This window comes from Canis aureus, chromosome 32, assembly GCF_053574225.1.
Source record: "Canis aureus isolate CA01 chromosome 32, VMU_Caureus_v.1.0, whole genome shotgun sequence".
Taxonomy (NCBI): Eukaryota; Metazoa; Chordata; class Mammalia; order Carnivora; family Canidae; genus Canis; species Canis aureus.
This window is the reverse complement of record NC_135642.1, coordinates 32,045,042-32,059,448: the sequence shown is the minus strand read 5'-3', so window position 1 is coordinate 32,059,448 and position 14,407 is coordinate 32,045,042. Positions and strand designations below refer to the sequence as shown.

Genomic DNA, 14,407 nt, shown 5'->3' with positions numbered 1-14,407 from the left:
GAACCAGTGCATCATTAGCATAGGAAAAGGCCATAACCAGAGATCTATGGTAAACAGATATAAGTAATATGCCTGATAGAGAATTTAAAGCAATGAGCATAAGGATACTCAGTAAACATGAGAAAAGAGTGGACAGTATCAGTGAGACCGCTAACACAGAGATGAGGAATAACATAGCAGAGATCAAGGGCTCAATTAATAAAAGGAGAAATACTCTCGATGGAATGAACTGCAGGCTGGAAGAAGCAGGGGAATGAATTAATGACCTAGGAGACAGAGTAATGGAAGGTAATCAGGCTAAAAAAAAAATAGAGAAAGAAGAATTCCACAAAATGAGAACAGACTTAGGGAACTCAGTGATTCCAGCAAACACAATAACATTCATATTATAGGAGTCCCAGAAGAAAAGAGAAAAGAAGGCAGAGAATATATTTGAAGAAATAATAGCTGAAAACTTCCCTTCTCTGGGGGAAGGAAACAGACACCCAGATCTAGGAGGAACAGGGAACCCCCAACAAAATCAACAAAAGCAGATCCACAGCAAGACATTTCATAATTAGAATGGTAAAATATAATGAAAAAGAAAAAAAATATTAAAAGCAACAAGACAAAAGAAGACAGTTACATACAAAGGAAACCTGCAGGGTTTTCAGTAGAAACTTTCCAAGCCAGAAAGGAATGACATATGTTCAAAGTGCTGAATGGGAAAAACCTACATCCAGGAATGCTCTATCCAGCAAGACTATCATTTAGAATTGGAGAATAGTTTCCCAAACAAAAAAAGGAGTTCATGATCACTAAACCAGCCCAGCAAGAAATATTAAAGAGGATTGTCTGAGTAGAAATGAATGACCAAAAATGACAACATGAAGGTAGGAAACACAAAACAGAAAAAAAATGAGTATTTCTGTTAAAAAAAAAAATCAGTCAAGGAACTTACAAAATAAAAGTATGTAAAAATAGGACACAATATACCTAAGGACATGGGAAGGAGAAGAGTAAAGAATCGTTCAAATTTAAATGATCATCAAGTTAATATAGACTGCTTTATGCAGAAAAGGTTATATACAAATCTAACTGTAACCACAAATCAAAACCTGCTAACAAATATGCAAAGAATAAAGAGAAAGAAATCCAAATATATCACCAAAGAAAACCATTAAAGAAAGACAAGAATAGATCCAAGAAAATCTTCAGAAACAACCAAAAACAAGTAATAAAATGGCAATAAATACATATTACCTTGAATGTAAATGGACCAAATACTCCAATCAAAAGACAAAGGGTGACAGAATGAATAACGAGCAAGACCCATCTATAGACTTACTACAAAAGCCTCACTTTAGACCTAAAGACTGATAATAACACAATAATTGTAGGGGACTTTAACACCCCACTTACATCAGTGGACAGATCATCAAAACAGAAAATCAGTAAGAAAAACAATGCCTGTGAATGACACATTGGACCAGATTAACAGATAAATTCATAACATTCCACCCTACAATAGCAGAATACACATTCTTTTCAAGTGTACATGGAACATTCTCCAGAATAGATCACATATTTGCCACAAAACAAGCCTCAACAAGTTTAAGGAGATCAAAGTCATATCATGTATCTTTTCTGATCATAATGCTGTGAAACTTGAAGTCAACCACAAGAAAAACTCTGGAAAGATCACAAATATACAGAGGTTAAAGGACATGCTAATAAACAACGAATAGATCAGCCATGAAATAAAAGAAGAAATAAAAATGTACATGGGAGCAAATGAAAAGGAAAATACATGGTTCAAAATCTTTGGTATGCGGCAAAAGTGGTTCTAAGAGGGAAGTATACAGGAATATGGGCGTACCTTTAGAAGCAAGAAAAGTCTCAAACAACCTAACCCTTATACCTGAAGGTGTTAGAAAAAGCACAAGAAACAAAAAAAAATGGAATAGAAAAATGAAACCAGGAGCTGGTTCTTTGGAAAAAAAAAAAAAATCAATTAAACTGATAAACGTCTAACCGAATTTATCAAAAAAAAAAAGGGGGGGGGGAGAAAGTACTCAAATAAAATTACAAATGAGAGAGGAGAAACAACCAATGTGATAGAAATACAAACAGTTGAAAGAGAATATTACACAAGACACTTGAATGGCTAAATGAGTTAATTATTTGACTTGAGCTCAGGTCAAAATCTCAGGGTCTTGGGATTGAGCCCTCCATCGGGCTCTGCTCAGTGGGGAGTCTGCTTCTCCCTCTGTCCCTCTCTTCACTCATTCTGTCTCTCTCTCTCTCAAATAAATAAATACAATCTTTAAAAAAGAAAGAATATTACAAAAAACCATATGCCAACAAATTGGACAACCTAGAAGAAATGGATAAATTCTCAGAAACATATAAACACCTAAAACTGAAAGAAACAGAAAATTTGAACAGACTGATAACCACCAAAGAAACTGGGTCAGTAATCAAATAACTCCCAACAAACAAAAGTCCAGGACCAGACAGCTTCACAAGTGAATACTACCAAATATTTAAAGAATAGTAATACCTATTCTCCTCAAACTATTCTAAGAAATAGAAAAAGAAGGAAAGCTTCAAAATTAATTCTGTGAGGCCAGCATTATCCTGATACCAAAGTCAGATAAAGACACCAGAAAACAAGAGTACAGACCAGTATCTCTGATGCAAAAATCCTCCAACAAAATGTTAGCAAACCAAAATCAACAATACATCAAAAAAATTCCCTGCAATCAAGTGGGATTTATTCTGGGACTGCAAGGATGTTTCAGTATTCACAAATCAACAAGATATGTCAATAAAGAAAGGGTAAAAACCACATGATCATTTTAATAGATGCAGAAAAATCATCTGATAAAGTAAAACACCCATTCGTGATAAAAATCCTCAACAAAATAGGTTTAGAGGTAACATATCTCAACATAATAAAGGCCATACATGGAAAACCAACAACGAATGTTATCCTCAATGGGAAAAGATTAGAAGACTTTCCCCTAAGATCAGGAAGAGATAAGGATGTCCACCCTCATCACTTTTATTCAACATGTACTAGAAGTCCTAGCCACAGCAATCAGACAACAAAAATAAATAAAAGACACCTAGACTGGTAAGGAAGAAGCAAAACTCACTATTTGCAGATAGCATGATACTCTATAGAAAACCTGAAAGACTCCACCAAAAGACTGCTAGAACTGTTAAACTAATTAAAGTCACAGGATACAAAATCAATGTACAGAAATCGATTGCATTTCTATGTACCAATAATGAACAGTACAAAGAGAAATTAAGAAAACCATCTTATTTACAATTGCACCAAAAGTAATAAAATACCTAGGAATAAACCTAACCAAAGAGGTTAAAGACCTGTACTTTGAAACCTAGAAAACATCAATGAAAGAAATTGAAGACACAAAGAAATGGAAAGACATTCCATGCTCATGGATTGGAAGAACAAATATTGTTAAAATGTCTACACTACCCAAAGCTATCTATACATTTAATGCAATCCCTATCCAAATACAGCACTTTTTAGAGCTAAAATAAAAAATTCTAAAATTTGTATAAAACCACAAAAGATCCTGAGAAGCCAAACAATCTTGAAAAAGAAAAGCAAAGCTGGAGGAATCACAACTCTGAACTTCAACTTATATTAAAAAGCTGTAGTAACTAAAACAATATGGTACTGGCATAAAAACAGACACATAAATGGAATAGAATAGAAAATCCACAAATGAACCCACGATTATATGGTCAACTAATCTTTGTCAAAAAAGGAAAGAATATCCAATCAGAAGACAGTCTTTTCAACAAATAGTGTTGGGAAAATTAGCAACATGCCTAAGAATGAAACTAAACCACTTTCCTATACCATATACAAAAACCAATTCACAATAGATTAAAGACCTAAATGTGAGACCTGAAACCATAAAAATTCTAAAAGAATTTTTCTAGAAATTTTATCTGACATTAGCCATAGTAATTTTTTCTAGATATGCCCACTGAGGTAAGGGAAACAAAGCAACAATAAACTACTGGGACTATAGCAAAATAGAAAGCTTCTGCACAGTAAAGAAAACTATCAACAAAACTAAAAGACAATCCATGGAATGAGAGAAGATATTTGCAAATGACATATCTGATAAAGGGTTAGTATCCAAAATACAGAAAGAACTTCTAAAACTCAACACCCAATAAAACAAATAATCTAGTTTAAAAATGGGCAGAAGACATGAACAATTCTCCAAAGAAGGCATACAGATGGCCAACAGACACATGAAAAGATGCTCATTATCACTGATCATCAGGGAAATGCAAATCCAAACTACAATGAGATATCACCTCACACCAGTCAGAATGACTGAAATCAAAAACATAAGAAATGACAATGCTGGTGAGGATGTGCAGAAAAAATAATCCTCTTGCATTGTTGGTAAAAATGCAAACTGGTACAGTCATTATGGAAAACAGTATGGAGATTCATCAAAAATTCAAAAGTAGAACTACCCTAAGCAATTGCGCTACTGGGTATTTACTCAGAGAATACAAAAACATTAATTCAAAGGGAACATACACACCTATGTTTATAGCTGCATTATTTACAATAGCCTAGATACAGCAACAGCCCAAGCGTCCACTGACTGATGAATGGATACAGAAGTGTGTGTTTTACACACACACACTACCATTTTATATATATATATATATATATATATATATAAAATGGTAGTACGTATACACACACACACACACACACAAACACACGTATACACACAATGGAATATTATTCAGCCATAAAAGCAACAAAATCTTGCCATTTGCAATGACAAGGATGGAACTAGAAAGCACAATAAGGAAATAAGTCAGTCAGAGAAAGACAAATACTGTATGATTTCACGCCTATGTGGAATTCAAGAATTTAACAAAACAAATGAACAAAGGGGGTTAAAAGAGACAAACTAAGCAACAGACTCTTAACTATAGAAAACAAATTGATGGTTATCAGAGGGGAGATGGGTGGGAAGATGGGTGAAATAGGTGATGAGGATGAAGAAGTGCACTTAACTGTAATTAATACCAGGTAATTAAAATAAAAACTTAAGAAAAAAATTAAAACAAAAAGTAAAAACCAAGCAATTAAGTTAGGTTTTCACTTAATAAAATGGAGAGCTTTTTAAAAAATTAAATACTGAAATTGAAGAAGGTATGAAAAAGGATCACTATGGATGGGAATTTAAAGTGGCAAAATCTTTATGGAAGAAAATGCATCAATATTAATCCAAAGCTATAACAATGCTCCCCCTTTTGACACAGCTTGCTTTTAGAAAGCTACTCAAAACGAAGTTCTAAATGTGTGAAAAGACTATGTGTAACTATAGTTTATCATAGTGAAAAACTGGAAATAACCAAAATTTTCAACAGGGGAGTTATTAAGTAAATTAGGGTAAAAACCATATGAATGGAAAACAACTAGATTCATGGCAACAAATTTTCAATATGGTCTAAAATAAAAACCATTTGTACAGTGTAACCCTACATGAAACAAAATTTTTAAAATAAAATTTTTAAATAGAATTCGTAACAGATTTTTTTTTAAATAAAAATTTCATTACATGATAAAAGGACAGTGATCATCTCAAGTGATTTGTATTATTTTCTTGTTCTTTTCCTTATTCTCCAAATTTCACTTAAAACAAATTTGTCTGGGTAGTTCAGTCAATTAAAGCATCCAACTTGATTTTGGCTCAGGTCATGATCTCAGGGTTGTGAGATCAAGCCCTGCATCCAGCTCTGTGCTGGGTGTGGTACTTGCGTAAGATTCTCTCTCTGCCTTTCCTTCTTCTTCTTCTTCTTTTTTTTTTTAAGATTTTATTTATTTATTCATGAGAGACAGAGAGAGAGAGAGAGAGAGAGAGAGGCAGAGACACAGGCAGAGGGAGAAGCAGGCTCCATGCAGGGAACCCAACATGGGACTTGATCCCGGGTCTCCAGGATCAGGCCGTGGGCTGAAGGTGGTGCTAAACCGCTGAGCCACCCGGGCTGCCCCTCTCCTTTTCCTCTGTCCTCTCTTTTTTTTTCTCTCTCCCTCTCAAAAAAAAAAAAAAAAAAAAAATCTATTTCTATTGTTATCAGGAGAAAAAAATAAACCTTCCCAAATATTTCCTGAAACTTAGCAATGTCTAAATCACTATTCTCAGAGGAATATACATACCAATCAACACACACAAATTATGTATACAAAGGGATAAGCAATTTTAAAATAACAGAAATGTGCTAGGTACTTAATACTATCTACTAATTTTCAGAGCATCCCTCAAATGTTGGTCTCATCATCCTCAATTTGCAAATGAAGAGATCTGCAAACCATCCAAGGCAAGCACTAGTGAGTGGTATGGCCATGATTTGAACACAAATTTAAATAGCTCAAAAATGTTTCTGACTTCAAAAGCACAGTCTACCACTGTGTACTCTACTGTGATAAAAGCAATCAGAGGGCAGCCCGGGTGGCTCAGCGGTTTAGCGCCGCCTTCAGCCCACGGCCTGATCCTGGAGACCCGGGATCAAGTCCCATGTTGGGCTCCCTGCATGGAGCTTGCTTCTCCCTCTGCCTGTGTCTCTGCCTCTCTCTCTCTCTCTCTCTCTCTCTCTCTCTCTCTCTCGATGTGTGTGTGTGTCTCTCATGAATAAATAAATAAAATCTTAAAAAAAAAAAAAAGGCAATCAGAGAAGACAAAAATCCCCACTAAGCCCCATGGGCAGTTCATAAGCCATCTGTCGGTTAAGGTCACAGCACACCTCCAGCATCCTCCCAGGAGAAGAAGAGAACAGGACCAGGAATCTGAGTGAGTGTCCAACAGGGGAATATTATTGGAAGTGGAAGAACCTCCCAGTCCTTAAGAAAATACTGAGAAGAGTAAGATTTTTTTGTAAAGAGATGCCGGTTCCACAAGGGATAATAAGCAATGCAGCAGGGATGATGCCAGCTAGTCCAATCTGGTGTCAGGAGCCACTCAGAAATTTAGGCAAAGAGGTTCTAGGCAGTTAGTCACACAGGGTTGGCACAAGCCCAGCTGCTGGGACCCTGAAGGGGATCTGAAATAAAATATGGTTTGCAGCTGTTGCCTTCAGCCTTTTCCATCTGCACCTCCCAGCGGGCAAGAGGCTTTGGGGTGAGGGAACACAGAATTGTGAGTTTTCGGGACAGGAGAGAAAGCCACAGGGAACATGCTAATAACTTACAGTGGGCATTCCATCAGATCAGGATTAGGGAGAAGGGGACAGAAGAAACTCAGAAAATGCTGAAACCCAGCAACAGGGACCACTGTCAAGGGATATTATTTCAGCCTACCCATAAAACACAGAGCAGCTGGAGAAAGTTAAAAGAGCAAAAGGCTCAGCTCAGTGCTAGCTACACTGGTTCTTCCCCATGAAGCCCTGCTTTAGACCCACAGTGGTAGAGCCTGCATACTGGGAGGGGCTTCCTCTTCCTCTCCATATCCCACACATCCCAGTCCACCCTACACCTGGCCTTGCCAACTTCAGCTACAGAGATCAGCGCTCTTTTATCTGCAGAATAGAAAGCAGGCTAGGCAGGCCCAAGTCCCGTCTCCCAAGCAGGAGCGCTATAGCAGCTGTAGCTGCTATTATGCAGAAATTTCTCTCCAGGTGGTCCTCATTAGGTTGGTTTTGTTTGGAAGATGTCTTGAGCTTGCATAACTTAGAGGCAGGAGAATGTATGCATTCTACTAAGAAGAGGCAGGATTCATTAACAAGCCCTGCCCCTCTTTCAAACACAGCTCAACCACTACAGTGGCTTCAAAACCAGTGACTGGCTATGGTCAAGCCTGCTTTTCTTTCAGCTCTTCTCACTGGAATGGAGACTGGCTGATTCTTACATGGGAGATTTAGAATTGAGTGAAGAGATGCAAGTGGGTTACGCTTTGGCATGTTCTGGCTCTAAATTCGATGTGGGGCAGCCCAGGTGGCTCAGTGGTTTAGTGCTGCCTTTGGCCCAGAGCCTGATCCTGGAGACCCAGGATCGAGTCCCATGTCGGGCTCTGCGTGGAGCCTGCTTCTCCCTCTGCCTGTGTCTCTGTCTCTATCTCTGCGTTTCTCATGAATAAATAAATAAAATCTTTAAATTCGATGTGGCCTAAACCTGTGACCCAGCTGTGCTCACTAGAATTCGCCAACCCTGGCTTGGCGTCAAAGGGCTGGCTTGTGTGTTTTGCTGTCTTATCAAGATACTTATCTCTTTTAGGGGCATGGCAGAAAGAAAAGGCTGCTCAAGAGCAAAATGGTGTTAGTTAGGGGTGCCTGGTTGGCTCAGTTTGAAGAGCATGCAACTCTTGATCTCAGGGTAGTGAGTTCAAGCTCCACCCTGGGTGTAGAGATTACTTAAATAAATAAAACTTTTTTTAAAAAAAGAACAAAATGGTATTAAAGATCCTTTCCATTAGCCATTTTTCTCTAACAACTTGTCATCTACCCCAACTTTACTCAGGATTCTGAGAAGCTCCAAATGCCCTCTGTGATGCTTTTATGGTTAAGGGGAGAAAAGGGTCAGCTCCCCACATATCTCACACCTCAAGGTTCTGGCTGTGGCTACAGGGAAAGTTAAAAGACAAGCTTATAAATGAGAAAGGTTTACACAGGAATTTCCTGGAATGAAACAAGGTCCTCTGCAGGTCATGGGAAATGGCTTACCATTGCTTATGGGGTTTTGATTAGTGTTATCAAGATAAAATGCAAAACAAGTCAATATAAGAGGAAAACTAGATATTTATAGCTTCCATTCACTGAGATCTTCTATGGCACAATCCCCTTTTCAATACTATTTCATTTAAACCTCTTAAAAAAGCACAATTTTATACGTGAGCAAGCATGCATATAGATAGAAGGTAAAGTAACTTATCTAAGGTAAAACTAAGTGGCAAAGCCAGAATCCAAATCTAGGTGTTTCTTTTCAAAGCTTATGTTCTTAGCCACCGAGAATACTGCCACATAAAGCTATTCCCTGTGGACTCATTATATGGCTTATAGACATTCTCTACATCAGAGTCAGCAAACTACAGCAAGTGCTAACCCCAGCTTTTTGCCTGCTTTTTTACGGCCTGAGAGCTAAGACTGAATTTTCCATTTTTAAGTAGTTGACAAAAAAAAAAAAAAAACACAACCCACAAGAGGAATAATAACTATGTGACATTTGAAAATTATATGAAATTGAAATTTCAGAGCCCGTAAATAAAGCATTATAGACACCTAATCATGCTCATTCGTTTACGTATTGCATACAGTTAGTTTCAGGCCACACAGGCAGAGATGAACAGTATGCCCCACAAAGCCTAGGATACCATTTGACTCTTCACTAGCAAAGTTTGCAACTCTTGCTCTACATTGTGGCTGCTATAAGCAAATTACAAATTGGAAGATTCAGGAGCCAGGGATTAGGGAGATGTGGGAAGGGTTAAGGATAATCTAAAATTTATCAAATATCCTTAACTTTCCAGGCACTACATTTCTTTACATACATCACCTCACTTAATCTTCACTAGCACTCTGTAAGGCATTATTACTCCCATTTTTCAGATGAAGAAACTGAGGCTGAGGGAGTTTATGGGTGTCTCTCAAAGTCATACGAGTTTCTGCTATTTCCCACATAGATGTATGTTGCTATCCTGGATTCCAGGCCCATCTTCTAACTCCAATACCCAAGTACTTTTTTTTTTTTTATAACAATAAAGTATAATGCTCTGAATATTAGGTTAACGTGTTCATGGGTATAGAAGAAAGTATGATAGAAGTATCCTGTAAATATATCTAACTACTCTGAGAATATCTATGATTAATCTCAAGGTCATGTGGTATGATTGTGTTCAACATCAATATCTAAATGTTTCATAAGTTACAATTTCATTGACTTAAATTTCTAATAGCCTATACAAGTAGTGAATGAGATGCTAGAATCACTCACTTTTAACTTCCTATATTATGCCATTTAATGGTATGTTTAGGTTGGGGTTCTAGAGAAATCTGTTACTTATGCTTTTAAAAAACTTACTATCCCTTAGCCACACATTTTGCTGAATTTAAAAATAAATGTAAAAGTTAAAGACTATATATTGTTATAGCATGTACAGAGATCTGTGGGTTGAAAATTATTCTAAGTGAATGGACTATTTAATAGTATTAACTCTTCCAAACATGGGATATCTCTCCATTTATTTGTATTGTGTTTAATTTCTTTCACCAGCATCTTAAAGTTTTCAGTGTACAGATCTTTCATTTCCTTGGTTAAATTCATTAAGTAATTTATTATTTTTGATACTATTGTAAGTGTAATTTTCTGTATTTCTTTTCCAGACAGTTCACTGTATATGAGGTCATTTTATTTGACCTATTGATCTGATTTATGATGTTCATTAATCCATAGTATTAAATTAATCCTGAATTCTCGGTTGAACTACTTTCAAAACAGCAATCTGCAGTCATGCAAACTATCAAAATCAACTTTCTTTGTTTGTTTTGAGATAGTGAGCATGCATGTGGGAGATGTAAGGGGAAAAAGGAGAGGGAGAGAGAATCCTCAGTAGGCTCCAGACCAGCAGAGCTTGATCTCATGATCCCAAGATTATAACCTGAACTGAGATCAAGAGATGCTCAACCAACTGAGCCACCCAGGTGCTCCTATCAAAATCAACGTTAAAATAAAATGTATATAAGTAAGACCACTGAGCAAAAAATTAAAGTGAGCAGGGTGCTCACTTTCATCAAGTAACCAAAAAAAAAAAAAAAAAAAAAAAAAAACCACTAAGGAAAACCAAAACATATACATCTAATACATATATGAAAGTTGATCCTGGCTTTTCTTCAAAGGCATGCAAGTTAAAAAGAGAAAGAGAGAGAGAAAGAGAGAGAGATGGAAAAAAGAAAAGGAAAGAAGGGAGGAAGAAAGGAAATTTTCATTACTTTATTTTGCCTTAAATACTTTTGTAAAAGAAGTTTTCATTTAACCAAATCTACAAAACTTTGCAATAACCAGAAGATCTGTGCTCTATAAATTTATTGACCTATATGCACATCACTGAAACTGACTGTATCATGTGTGATGGTATTAGTGGAAAACAATATGAATACAAGAGATGAATTTCATACATAAAGGACTACAGAAAAACTCAAGAAAGAAAGCATGGAAACTGAGACCAAAGCATTGGACATGCTCAGAATTTGTTTAATCTTTGTCCCTATAGGTACTGCAATTCATCTGCCATCTACCGTTCTTTGGAATAATAATAAATGGAAAGCAGTGTTTTTCTTCTAAAACAAGCAGATCTCACCATCGGCTCATGGTGAGGGTGGGTAAACTAGGACGATGAAAGCAGGTGACTACAGTTTAGATGGGCTCACTTCAGCTAAGGCAGCAGAGTCATTCCAGAGAAATGGAGCCATTGTACCTACAAGACATCAGCCCCATTCAAAAATTCACTGATACTTTAAGACTCACACTAAATGTGAAAAATTCAACTTCCAAAAGATTTTTCTGAGTAACAAAGTGATTCACCTATGCTTTCATCATTTGCAAGAGTCCCAGCATTTCTGGGTGTAAAACTAAGAGCTACCTGGCTTAAGTAACTCATCAGCATGAAGTGTGTCCCCTTCTTCAGTGTACTATCTTTGTTGCTCCTCATCCCAAATGAAGCAGCTTTTTCCAATGAGGAGTAGAGTCAAGAAAAGTATCTCTTCCCCCATAAACATCCTAGGGGACAGAATAACTTTCTTTTTCTCTAGTTCTCTTTAGCAGTGAGGAAAGTAATCTTCTTAAACCACCCAAACTCTGGCCTTGGGATTTCTGTTCCTGGAGACAGCTAGAGCACAGTTGGTAACACTCTCCTCTGCCTTAAGTAACATGAGAAACTTCACCACATGGTGGAGTTTTCTTTCAGGGCCAAGGGCAAGAGGCAAGGAGCCAAGAGTCACAGCAAAACAAGTGGAAATCAATGAAACCTATTAGTGAGATGACTAAAATAGAGTGTGTGAGGTCAAGGTGTACAAATGAAGCTAATGAGAGTACTTATCAGTCCACCTAAGAACATACCCATCAAGGGCCTTGGTCTTGAATTTCAAAGACCCATCTCTTTCCCTCTAGTAGGAAGGCAAACAATTCCCATGAAATCAGATCTGAAGGCCACAGAAAATCCCAAAGCCCACCTAAAAGTATACAAAGTGCGTGCTGCATTTACTACATCGATTCAATTCGATATGCAGTGATCAACAGCCTTCACTTAGTCCAGAGCACTCTCATTAATCTTAAGTGAAACATTTTCAGAGTAAAGTGATAACAAGTAGACATAAATGCAGTCCTTCAGTGACTTTATAGCAGCGACAGTGTGCCAAGACAAGACACAAATGCCTGGAGGCCCAACGGGTGGCCAGGATCACTCACCAGCCTTATAGCTTACATGCTTCATGTCTGTCCCATGGTTAAACTCAAGTGACCACTGGCCAGATGCTGCCTCTGCAAATGCTAGGGGTCTCGGGACAACAGAGCAAGTTTGACAGCAAACACTTTAATAGAAGAGGTGGCAGAGGCAAACATCCTCTGCACCCTGCCCAACTTACCTTCACCAGGAAAAAGGACACACCATATGTCCGGAGGGATCTGGCGAGTTTGACATACTTGACCTTGGCTTCTATTTCGCTCATCTCTCCACAGTTCTTATGCTCCTACAAGTGACAGCAGCAAGGACCAGTTATTGCAGTTCTGCCAGCAGGTGGACTTGGCAGAGGTGGTTATGATACATGGCACGTATAGTTGCTATGAATGATCAATCATCAATGCTTGTGTTGGAGAGACCCCTCTGTGACACATGTACCAGCTGACCAAGGATCAGAGCATAGAGAAAGGTTGAATGCAGGGCTTCTTAACTAAAACAGGAGTCCAAACTCCCTAGAGATTTTACACCCATATGCAACAATTCCTGCTGTGCAGCATGGTAGACCAGAGTCCAAAGGGGCAATTCACTTTTGGAAGAACTCCATATCCCTAAAGGTTCAGGACCAATGCTCTCAATGAGATCTAAAACAGTGTTCTCCAGGAGAGGCATCATTCTAACATCCATCCAAAATATATGGCTTTTCAAAGAGCAGGATATATAAATGCCCGCATGTCAGAGTGCTTAGAAAAAAGACTGTGTGCATTTTAAACACATGAAATTTCTACTTCAACTTATACTTACATTTCAATAACAAAGGAGACTTTAATATTTTGGATTCACAGGAGTGATAGTTTTATGGCAAAGTTGATGATAGGGCTTTTCTTACTGTTTGCCTGGAAGAGAAAACTCTCTGCCTTTTAGGGAAAAACCCCTGAATTTTAAAAAAAAGACACCAGTTTCCAAATTCTAAGCTTCAAAAAAACAAATATCAGGACAAAGAAGCTACTTGTAGCTGCTTTTACAGGGCATTTTAATAGCAAATCACCTTGTTTTGACACTACCAAGATATAATGCCTTTGAAATTAAATGTATGCACATTTTTCTCAGAAGGACTAAGTAACCTTTAGCAAGAAGGTATGGATTAAGATAATAAATCTGCCCAAAGTAGAACTGTCAGCTTCTTTACTCTTGAGTCACTAATCATTTATTATATAAGCAGAGTACATGCATGGGATATGAAACTATCATGTGCTGAGGCCCTTCTCATACTAATAGATGAGGCTAGGGAGTGAGGAGAATAATAAAGTTCTGTACATTTCCAATACCTGAAATATTCTCTTTTCAGCTCCTCTCTGCTTGATGTATTCTTTGGGCAGGAATTCCTTTAGACTGAGAGAGAAAATAAAAAAGAAAAGCCATTTACTCTATGATGAGGAGGAAAGAAGAGACTTTTTGTACAACTCAGTGAAGTCACTAACTCTCCCAGTATTTTATGGAACAATTAAAAACAGACTGCCACATCCCACCATACACTTAAAAAATAGGACACAAATATAAAACCAGTCTGACAAAAAGGATCAAACTAACAAAGAAGAAAGAACTTCCATGATTCGCTGTAAAGTACCAAAGCAAAAGATAAAAGAGTGTACAGTATGCTATCCTTTGTGATAAAGGGAGGAAAGTGTTTTTCATTTTATATGGCTAATACACATTTTTAGGGGTGCAAGGGTGGCTCAGTCACTTAAGCATCTGATTCTTGGTTTCAGCTCAGGTCATGATCTCATGGATCATGAGATGGGGCCCCATGTCAGATTCCATGCTCAGAGAGGAGTCTGAAGACTGTCTCCCTTTGCTCTTCCCCCTAATCTTGCACACGCATGTGTGCAGGCTCTTTCTAAAATACATAAGTAAATCTTTAAAAACATATATGCATTTTTAAAACAATACAAATATACATCTAGTAC

General features: G+C 37.4%; 1 protein-coding gene across 5 annotated transcripts in view; it reads right to left on the bottom strand.

The window, feature by feature from the left end:
• Positions 1-14,407, bottom strand: part of TLN2 (talin 2) — a 426,778-nt gene that overhangs the window by 157,106 nt on the left and 255,265 nt on the right. For all 5 annotated transcript variants that reach the window (XM_077881335.1, XM_077881341.1, XM_077881336.1 and 2 more), the window contains 2 exons: positions 13,769-13,832; positions 12,628-12,732 (listed from right to left, as the gene is read on the bottom strand). In XM_077881335.1, the coding sequence (XP_077737461.1) occupies positions 12,628-12,732; positions 13,769-13,832 (169 nt within the window). The remainder of the gene's footprint in view (positions 1-12,627; positions 12,733-13,768; positions 13,833-14,407) is intronic.